Below are 10,702 nucleotides of genomic sequence, written 5' to 3'. Positions count from 1 at the left end.
CGTCCGGCCACCTGCCGTGCCCCCTCCCTCCCCGCGCGCTGAGAGCTCGGAGTGCGGACGCGTTGCCTCTCGCGTGCGTCCCGCGGAGGAGCCGGACCGTCGGGGACGCGGCGCTCGGAGCAGACACCTGTCCCTTCCCGCCCGTGGCAGCCTAGGCGCCTAAGCAAGGTGAAGATCACGCCCGCGCTCCCTGAGAGCCGAGCTCAGCAGAGGCCTCGGACCCGCGCCGGGAGCGCCATGGCTGCGAAGCTGCTGCTTCTTCTCTGCCTGTTCTCGGGCTTGCACGCTCGGTAAGTAGCTCCCAGGCGTTTCCCCGAGGCCGGCGGGGGCGGGAGGGCGGCGGGGGGCGCCGTCTGCCGGCCGCCGGTCCCTGGTGCGCGCCGTCCACTGGACTGCAGAAGAGGGAAGGTTCCCACACCTCACCTGTAGGTCTCCCCCAGGACCAGACCCCTCTCTCCAGGGTCACCGTAGTCCTCTCCAACCCTGTGAGTGTGTGTGTGTGTGTGGGGGGGGACTGTTCCGGTGATTTTAGAATATGATGTTTTTAAGGGAATTGGGAAATCAAAATGTCTTGTCTTTCTCCTCATCAGTTATCCAAGAGCTTTCTGACACACATAATTAACACTCCATCCATTCCATCGCTGAAAAGAAACCCCAGGACCCAGGAATTCTGTTTTCTCAACAACCTTATGTAGATTACAGGAGAGGTAATTGGCAGAAGGCAAGTGGAGGGGGCTGGGGCAGGTGGTTAGGAAAAGCCCTGCTTCTCCTCCAGGCCCTACATCACTTGCAAGCACTCCCTGTCTCTAAAAAAAGAATCTTGTTGGGGTTCACATGGAAGCTTCTTCTTGAAGCTGTAAGAAATTACCTCACTGTGAATCCCCCAAACCAACACCAGTCAGCTAATAGAAACTCAAAAGCACTCTACAGACAGACAAGAGCTAGCTCATGGAAAGGGAAGTGGCACTAGAAGGGTTAAAGCCTGTTGCCATAAACACAACTGGAGATGCTGACATGGTTTAATTCCGTCTCCCAGACTGGTGCTCTGGTTAGAGCCTGCAGACTGCCCTGAGCTTTGGAAATCCCTGTTTTTCCTATCATCACCCTAGGACTCAGAGGACGCCCCATTCCCAGGACACACTTGCTCTGACATTTCTCAGTTTCCTGAATCAGAAAGCAAATGAGAAAGCAGCTATCCAGGAGGGTCACAAGTCCTATAGATGTCACAGGCTTTCATTTGCATCCACATTGTGAAATACCAGAACTGGGAAGCCACCCTAATAACTCCCCCTCAAACTATGAGAGGTGGCATCCCAAATTCTTAAAACAGGTACCACGGTCCTTACCCTAAGGAAGAAAGCCCTGCCTCTGTCCCCAGGACTTGTCCTTGCTGAATTGACATTGGAGACTTGAACACTCACTCAGGAAGCAGAAGATCCTGAGGCTTCTCCTCCACCAAAGTTTCTTCTTGTTCAGGGACCAAGTTAGGAAGTGCAATGGAAAAGTGTGATTTGGAGGGGATTGTGCCTGGAGGGATCTCAGTTTTGAGGCAGACACCACCAGAAGCATCAGTAAGGCTGCAGTCACATCAGCATGTCCCCTGCTATAGCCACCAACTCGAAAACCTAGCTTGCAATTCAGGGGTTTGATCAGTTGCTTAGATTTATAGACACAGTCCTGGAAGGAAGGCTGCCAGCTTCCCTCATCATTCTGTGTTCTCCAGGGTAGGATGGAACACTCTGGTTTCCGCAAAATTTTCAAACACACCAAATCTCTTGGGATTCCTCGTCTTTCCTTTCCAGCCAAGGTACACATACTAATGTTAATATGCTTTCTATCTGAGTGTTGTTCAGTCTTGGTGACTACGGTTGCATATCAGTTTTGAAAGAACCTATTTTATACTTAATTTTATTGCAATATGCCTTACTTTAGAAGAGGTGTTTGGGTTTTTTTTTTCTTTTTAATGGATTTTTTTTACAACAAACATGTAAGATAATTGAATGGCCTGTCTATCTTTCAATCTATTGTTTGTTGTAAGAGGATTCTCTTCGGCGTTCAAGATGTCTTACTAGTATGGATGCTTTCTAGCTAGGTTCGGACAGAATTCCCTGTGGCTCTGCAATGAGGGTGTCTACAACCGGGGTGCCTCTCCCACCCCTGCCCTCCATAGCTGAGCTTCCTGCACAGGAGGATGCATGCAAAGCTCCTTTAGATGCTTTGAAGATGATTTTCAGGGCTCCTGAGTTCTTTTTTTTATATTGACAACTCCTTTGGACCTTATCTCTGCCATTCTGATGAATAGAAGGTGTAAGGAGTAAAGATCCTCTCTGAGGCTTGAGCATGTGTTTGCTTTATTTTTAAGGGAAAGCTAATTGCAGCAATGCTGTTAAGGATACAGCAATCCAAGCAACAGAATTCTCACAATGTTATATATATAACCCATGTAGAATTTTGAAGAGAAGGGAAATTCCATTTCATCCACCTGCTAGTCGGTCCCCTGAAGTGAAATGGGCTTTTCTCGGGGCACAGTGTAGGGCAAGGGTTCATCTCCTGGACACGGTGGGGCACAGTGCTGGCAGCTGAGGAGCAAGGAGCACCGAGGCACCCTGTACCAGGTACAGAGCTGGGGTTCCACTGAGGAGAGGGAGAGACCATCCGTCTTTCCCTGCTTTGATCCCCAGCACTCCCACTGGCCCTAGCCACTCAGGAAGAAGCTTATGCAATTTCAGGTAACACCTCTCACCACTAGAGGGTGAATGAGACTCCTTATAACATCCACCCTGCAAAGTAGCTAGCTTTTCTGGGACTGTGTGTGGTATAGGAGTATAGTTAACCTAGGAGCAAGCCTGCTGCCTGTGCACAGGTGAGGGTAGGGCAGCGAGGGCCATGCAGACCTATTGCTTCTGCAAAGGTGAAGTAGAGGTCAGGAGAAGAGGAGACCAGAGGAAGAAGAGAAAGGGAGAACAGGAAAGGCATGCAGCAGGGCACAGAGGAGGCCTGATTTCACTGGGAGGATCTAGCTACTCATTTCCACAGTCCTCAAGTATATTTGCCCTGGCATGCTTTGTTAGGTCCTAGAGGCGCTGTGTGGCTGTCAGCCATCCAGGTCATTGATGTTACTCATTCTTGTTTTATTTTGTTTTTGCAAGGTGATAAAATTAACATTTGTGACACAGCTTCTAACTACGTAAAATACTCATACTCGAACATTTGAAGTTCTATAATATCTTTTTATACAAATTCAGTTTTACAGGCAGTGAAATGCATTCTCCTTATTGGGTGGCAGATGTACCAAAAATCCTGAATTCCTCTTGGCGGTGAATATTATTTAGCTTAGGTAAAAATCCACAACTGTTTTGGAACTTGTGGATGGTTTATTTTAATCATCTAGCCAGTAGGATTCATGAACTAGACTTCAGTTTAAGATCCATTTGGAAAGAGATTAATTGCAAAAGCTATTCTACAAGGCTCGTTATCACCAGCTCTCACACACACGTGGATCGGTGTCCTTTCATGACCACACGTTCCACATGTGCAGTTCCAAGCAGCTGTTGATTGGAAAAGTCGTACTAAACATGTACAGACTTTTTCTTGCCCTCATTTACTACCCAATACCTTATAATAACTGTTTATATAGCAGTTGTATTGAACTAATCACCTGGGAATAATTAAAAGCATTTTAATTATGTGTGAACAGGGCACTGTTTTATGTGTGTACTTCACCATTTTCAGATTTTGGTGTGTTCTGGGAATCCTGGGACCAGTCTTCAGTAAAGAAGAAACAGCAGTGCATGAATTTGGGTTTAGACTGCTGGACCACGACTCCTGTCAGCCATAGCTTGTTAACACATACAAAAGACTGATGCAACCAAGGGGATGTGTGCCTGCCTATACATGTACATACAACTCTGAAGATTTGAGTGAAGGCAAAGGACCAAACTTTAAAATGACTATACTTTTCGTTGATTCCCTGATAATGCCAGGGAACGGACATGTCCGACCACAAGCAACTTGATGTGGTGCTGAAATCTGACTCCTGTCTGGAGGTAGAAACAGAAATGAGCTTGTGTCCAGTCAGGACAAACCCCTCTCAGAGCATTCCCTTTCACCCTCTTTTTAGAGAAGTGACGTCAAGGCATACACATAGACAAAATAGGAAAGGAGTTTTGTTCTTTTTTTTTTAAAGTTTATTTTTAATGTATTCACTTTACATCATGATTGTAGCCCACCTCCCTCCCTCATCTCCTCCTGGGTCCACCCTCCCTCCCTTTTCCCTCCTCCCCCCTTTACCTAGTCCTTAGAAAGGGGGGGTCCCTTCTCACCTACCATCTGACTGCATCCTATCAAGTCTCATCAGGACTGCTTGCATCCTCTTCCTCTGTGGGATGGCGTGGCTGACCCACCAGAGGGAAGTGATCATTGCATGGGTAACAGAGTCCACGTCAGAGGCACCCCCTCTCCCCATATTATGGGGCCCACATGGAGACCGTGCTGCCTATCACCCACCCTCTGAACAGGGTCTAGGTCCTCTCCATGCGTGCTCCTTGGCTGGTGCGTCAGTCTCTGCAGGTCCCTCTGGTTTCAGATTTGTTCTCTCTGTCATTCTTCTCATGGGGTTCCTGTCCCCTTCAGGGGACTTTTGTTCCTTCTAAGGTTCAGTGGCATGCCACCTGCAAGGAAACATTGCTTCACGGTAGAAAGAGACACTTTTCTTTTTAAGCCCCAGGTGCTGTGACTTGGAGGGCCCCACTCCCCGAGAAAACCGGCTGTTGTCTTGAGGTTTCTCCTCATCGGTGCTCCTGTAAGCACGGACCACTCTGTAGAGGGTCCTGTGGTGCTCAGCAGAGCAGGACAGAAGGCCAGCCGTGCGTATCCAGGCCCTCAGTAGAATGCACTTAAAAGCTCAGAGTGCTGAAGACATACTAGCAAATATTTGATTCTGATTCCCCGCTGAGAGAGAGAGAGAGAGGAAAAAAAAAACTAGTTTTGGTGTGTAAGGTGTGTAAATCGCCAGAGGACATTCTGCAGTCCTGAGACAACACACTCCTCGGCTTTCCCCCATGCTGAGGGCCAGCAAAGCAGGCCACCTCATAATGTCCACACATACACTTACACCCACACGGAAGTCCGGGCCACACAGGAAGCACAGTGGGTCAGCTATTTTCAATGAGCTCGTTCTGTAAAAACCTACTCCTTCTTCCCACAGTCTTATAGCTGAGACTTAGAAACAAACTCTACCATGGGCTCTGAAGGGTATCTGGCTTTGGCAGGTTGGTGAGGGTACTTATCCATTTGCCCGTTGCCAGATCTCCAGTTTAACTTGGGTAGGGCTGTTCCGCTAACAGCAATTGCATTCTTCCCGTGGAACTTTTCCTAATTTTCATTCTAACTCCTTTGAGTTTTACAGGTAATGCGTATGACTAGACAGAGGATACTGAACTTCCCATTCGTTTCAGTAGCACACACACTAAGCAAATTTAAGAAATTTTCTGGAGCTGTTGCAACTTATGTGTCACATTATGTTTGAACTGCAGGTCCAGGAGGGTGGAAGAGGATGAGAACGAAGACTCTCCATCCAACCAGAAGTGGGTCTTGGCACCCAAATCGCAAGACACTGATGTGACGCTGATTCTCAATAAACTGCTGAGAGAATATGACAAAAAGCTGAGACCGGACATTGGAAGTGAGCACTATTCGTTATTCCAACATAAAAGATGCTATGATAAGATATGCATTTTGAACTTTCATATTAAATAATTGTAAATTCAGACTTGCTAACGCAGTGTGGTAGGTCACCTGTATTTGTTACAGAGTGTAGGTCTGTATTCCCTGTGATATCCTTGGGGTTTGAGTTATAGTTGTTCAGTTACTTACTGTACTGTGCTTGCTGTGTGTGTTTAGATTTCATCAGCACACTCTCTTCATGGAAATGGATAGCTGTGATATCCCCTGTTTTACAAGTTGGATAGCTAAGCTTTCTTTTACCTTTTTTACTGCTGAGGTTGAGAGCTCCTTACTTGTTCTTTACTGTCTGTCAGATCTGTCTCCTGTCTTCACACTCATCCCAGGCTCTTTCGCACGTTTTAATATGGACAGAATCTGATTTATTGGCTCTCCTTTTATGGAGTTTCTCAGAACTTTTTTCCCCAGGGCTCTGTTTGATATGGTGCTCATCAGCTTGTCACCTGCCATGTGACCTTCACCCAAAGTCCCCCTAAGTTTTGAATTCTAGGGCTGTAGTTTATCTGTAGCAGGATCTATAATTACCTTTGTTCTAATTGGCGTGGTATTTCAAAGTCTTTGTGATGAATGAAGGAGAATTTAAAGGTGGGCATCCATTGCGATAAGCCGTGTCGAGTTTCCTTGCCTCATTTCTTTTTATAACAACGAGACGAGACACTACTTTCTAACTTCCACCCAGTGTTAAAAATGTTTCTTCAGTGTGTTGCAGTCAGAATATCTGGAGATTAAATAAATAAATAAAACCAAATGACAATAAATTCTTGCCTGGATATAGGAAACAGAAACATCTATTCACTGTTAGTGTGAGTACAAACTGGGACCACCATTGTGGAAATCAGTATGGAGATTTCTCAGAAAGATGGAAAAATAGATCTGCCACATGATGCAGCTATACCACTCTTGGCTTTATACACAAAGGATTGTATGTCCCACTATCCAGATACTGGTTCATCCATATTTACTGATCCTGTATTTACTCTAGCCAAGGAACAAAAACTGCCTAGATGTCTAGCAACAGGTGAATAATGAAATATATTATATTTATTATCATTCACATATAAAAATTGAATACATTTTTCCAATAAATAGACAGAGCTAGAAATGTTCATTCTCGGAAATCCAGATTCAGAAAGACAAACACCTCCTATTCTTTTTCATATGTGGATGGTATCTTTGAATCAGAGTAATCACAGAAGTCAGGAAACTAGTAAGTGACCATGGTGGCAAGGGAGGGGGCGGATTTAAAGGGAAGGCACTAGAATACAGAGTACATATAAAGAGGCAGGAGAATAATGAACTAAGAAGGGTCGCGTGATGTGGGAGATGGGAGGATAGAGCAGCAGGAGGGCGTATGGGGAAGAATCAGTAACACTAGAGACATACTGGGACTTCCTACTGGGACTCCAGCTGTGAGAGGTAAGGGAGAATGGGGCAATAGAAGGATCCAAACAGTCCTAGAAACCAACAAGACCATCAAGGCTGGGAGATCTGGACCTAGGCGGGTCTGCTCAAACTACTGTACCAACCAAGGACAATGCATGCAGTAAGCTTAGACCCCCTATCCAGATCAAGCCAACGGACAGCACATTCTCCACAGTTGTGTGTAGAGCAGGGAGTGACTCTGACATGAACTCTGGTGCTTCCCTATTTGACTACGTCCCCTTGGTGGGGCGATCTGGTGATACTCAGAGGAAGAGTAAGCAGGCTACTAGGAAGAGACCTAATTGGCTGTGATCATATAGTAGGGGAGGAGGTCCCCTTCTGTCACAGACCTAAGGGAGGGGAGTAGGATGAAAGAGGGAGGAAGCGGGGAACGGGAAGATACAAGTGAGGGGATAACAATTGACATATAATCTGGATAAATTACTTAAATAAAAATTTTAAAAAAAGAAAAAGAAACTGCCACGTAGAAACTCACTACTGAAGAAACTTTCTAAAATTTATACGTACACACACATAAAAAGAGATGAAATGGTTTTAGCCTCTGATGGGGATATTGCCTCTCCCAGACACTATAGGCTACCAAATAGAAAGCTTCTCGCCAGGCATGGGTCATTTATTTTCTGGTTGTTTGTCAGTGGTGTTCCATAGAACCTCCACCAAGCATTATCAGGCATTGACTTTGGTCTTGGTTTCCCTTCGGAACATGATGGTGAGAGCACTGCTGCAGACAAGACATACTTCTGTCCCAGAACATGGAGAAATCAAGCTGGTACACACCTGGGGGCTTCATGCCCCATTGGCTAGATTTGTTAGGGCTGGAACGTCCAATGCTTGTTACCAAAGAAGAAAAGTCATGAATACTTATACCCATATGTGAAGCCTGAGTCCTAGCGTTATGACTGGCCTGGCAAGATATGGCTACTTACGTACTAGTGGTACAAATAGTATGCAGTAGCCAACACCTTTCTGATTGGAAAATGCCAAGTTGGATTTTTAAAAATAAATTTCAATTTAAATTTAAAACGAGTTGGAGTTCATACCTGGTACCTTTGACTCGGCCTGAAACCCATGACTAGGTATGTTGTTGGGGGGGGGTGGTTGAATAAGATTAGTCCCTACAGGCTCATATGCTTGAATACTTGGTCTCCAGGTGGTGGTTGTTTGAGGAGGATTAGAATGCATGGCCTTAGTGGAGATAGTATGTTGCTCGAGGAAGACTTGAAATTTAAGAGACTCATACTGTATTTGGGTTAGCGCGCGCCCGCCCTCCCTCCCCCCCCCCCCTCTCTCTCTCTCTCTCTCTCTCTCTCTCTTTCCCTTTTGTTCCTTTGTGGTTGTAGATCAAGATGTAAGCTCTCAGCTGTTCCTTTGGTCTGCCACTGTACACTCTACCCCCTGAAATCATAAGCTGAAGTAATACTTTATTTTCTATGTTGCTTTGTTCATGGCGTTCTATCATAGCAATAGAAAAGTAACTAAGACAGACATAGACCCTCAAGAGAGAAAACCTGTGGCCACATAGGTCAAAGACCTTAGAGGAAAATGTAATACTATTATTCTGCTAAATCAATATAGTAATGAACTTCTCTATAAGTACTCATTTTCATACCCATAGATTAATGCATTGTCTCGTTAGATAAGTTTCTTTTTGCAGTATACATCAATTAACACAGAGGTACAATTGGTGTACACAGAATAAGAGAATATAGAGTGCACAGGTCTAAATGGGACCTTTATGTCACACCCTTCCCCTAAGGCTCAAGGATCATCACAGAAGAGGCGATGGAAAGATTGTAAGAGCCAGAGGTAGTGGGTGACTGCTAATATGATAAGGTCAGCCCACGCATGTACTCACAGCAGCTGTAACTGCATGCAGAAGACCTGCATACGGTCATGCCAGCCACAATCCTAGCACAGATGAGAAGATGGGTACAGTAAGTTCCACCCCTGACTGAGGAGCTATTGGAACTGCTGCTTGATACTGGGGACAGACAGTCCGTTTTCTTTGGGCTGTGGTCCTTGAGAGGCTACCCGTATTCCAGAGGCTCCCTTGTACCCGTGCACATTAGGCAGTACTGAGTGGACCTTAGTAGTTTAATATAGAGCACACGAAGTGAAAAGTCACGGGGGGTTAAGAATTAGAAGAGAGATGGGCATTGGTTTGATAAAAACACATATGCATGTATGAAATTCTCAAAGAATAAAAACAATACTTCAGCATGAGCTAGGTCTAAATGACTGTGGTACAAGTTTTGTGCATTCGGTTTCACCCACTCTTCCATTTTCACCATTTGAAAAGTTAGTAGTGTGATAAGAACAGCACAGTTTGGTTTCCAATGGGAAAAAGGATGATTTTAAACTTTTGCTGTCTTTCTCAGTGTTGGTAGAACAAATACAAACTCTCTGTACTTGGAAAGTTCTGTCTAGTTTGTACCTTGCATGATGGCACCACATTCTCTGGGTTGAAAATATTTTTCTTTTTTAAAAACTTTTAAAAATATTTATTTATTTACTTATGATGTATACAATGCTCTGCCTGCATGTACACCTGCAGGCTAGAAGAGGGCATCAGATCACATCATAGGTGGTTGTGAGCCGCCATGTGGTTGCTAGGAATAGAACTCAGGACCTCTGGAGGAGCAGTCAGTGCTTTTGGCTGCTGAGCCATCTCTACAATAGAAAATTAGCACGATCAGCCTCCAACCTAGACTTCTATGGCCCCCTGAAAGGCCAGGTACACTGTGTTGTTCACAGAAAGTTTGAGGCAACATATTCAAACACACACACACACACACACACACACACACACACACACACACACACACTGATGCTTGGTTGGAAAGGTCCTGTCTGTGCCACAGGCAAGCAAAGTTCATACTTCTACAGTTTATAGGAGCTCCTTTCTTATCCATGGGAGTTCTATTTCAGGACCCTCAATGGGTGCCTAGAAATATATATGATAGCATGTCCTACAGAGGACCTATGATAACCTATGGTAGAGTTGAATTAATAAGGCAGGGTTACAAATTTATAATAATAACAATTAATAAAATAGCAAAATGGCAACACTGTTTCATGAGATCCATTATGTAAACACAGTCTCAAAATATCTCACTGTGCTCTAGTCACCTAATTTTGAACTTTGGCTGACCACAGTCAACTGGAACCATCGCAAGAGGCCATAGGTTAGGGAAGGCTTCCCGCTGTGGACATAAAGAGCTGTGAATTTTTCAGAGGAGAAGATCCCTTTGCTTTTGGAGTGAAAAAGATTTCAGAGAACAGTGGAGTGCAAAGTCACAATGCAGGATGCTCCTCTGTTGTTTCAGAGGAGCACGTGACTTTTCCCTAAACCTTAGGACAGCACAGGGTCCTGATAAAAGTCACCGTCCCTGAAATGCCTTTGGATGCATCCTCCTGTCTCAGCTGAATACCAAACAGCACCTGATTAGCGAACTCCAGCAGCTTGCTGATAGCTACATCAGAGCTGACTGCCTAAGAGCAGCTTTCCTGGAAATAC

General features: G+C 45.2%; 1 protein-coding gene across 1 annotated transcript in view; it reads left to right on the top strand.

The window, feature by feature from the left end:
- The first annotated feature begins 164 nt into the window (after nucleotides 1–164).
- The window catches only part of GABRG3 (gamma-aminobutyric acid type A receptor subunit gamma3), a 552,883-nt gene continuing 542,345 nt past the window's right edge, over nucleotides 165–10,702 (top strand). The window contains exons 1-2 of the mRNA XM_084773946.1: nucleotides 165–290; nucleotides 5,535–5,683. Of these exons, the coding sequence (XP_084630072.1) occupies nucleotides 238–290; nucleotides 5,535–5,683 (202 nt within the window). The 5' untranslated portion in view covers nucleotides 165–237. The remainder of the gene's footprint in view (nucleotides 291–5,534; nucleotides 5,684–10,702) is intronic.

This window comes from Acomys minous (assembly GCF_964271855.1).
Source record: "Acomys minous genome assembly, chromosome: 2".
Lineage (NCBI taxonomy): Eukaryota > Metazoa > Chordata > Mammalia > Rodentia > Muridae > Acomys > Acomys minous.
Note: the sequence above shows the minus strand (reverse complement) of the source record. Positions and strands in the feature narration are given on the sequence as shown.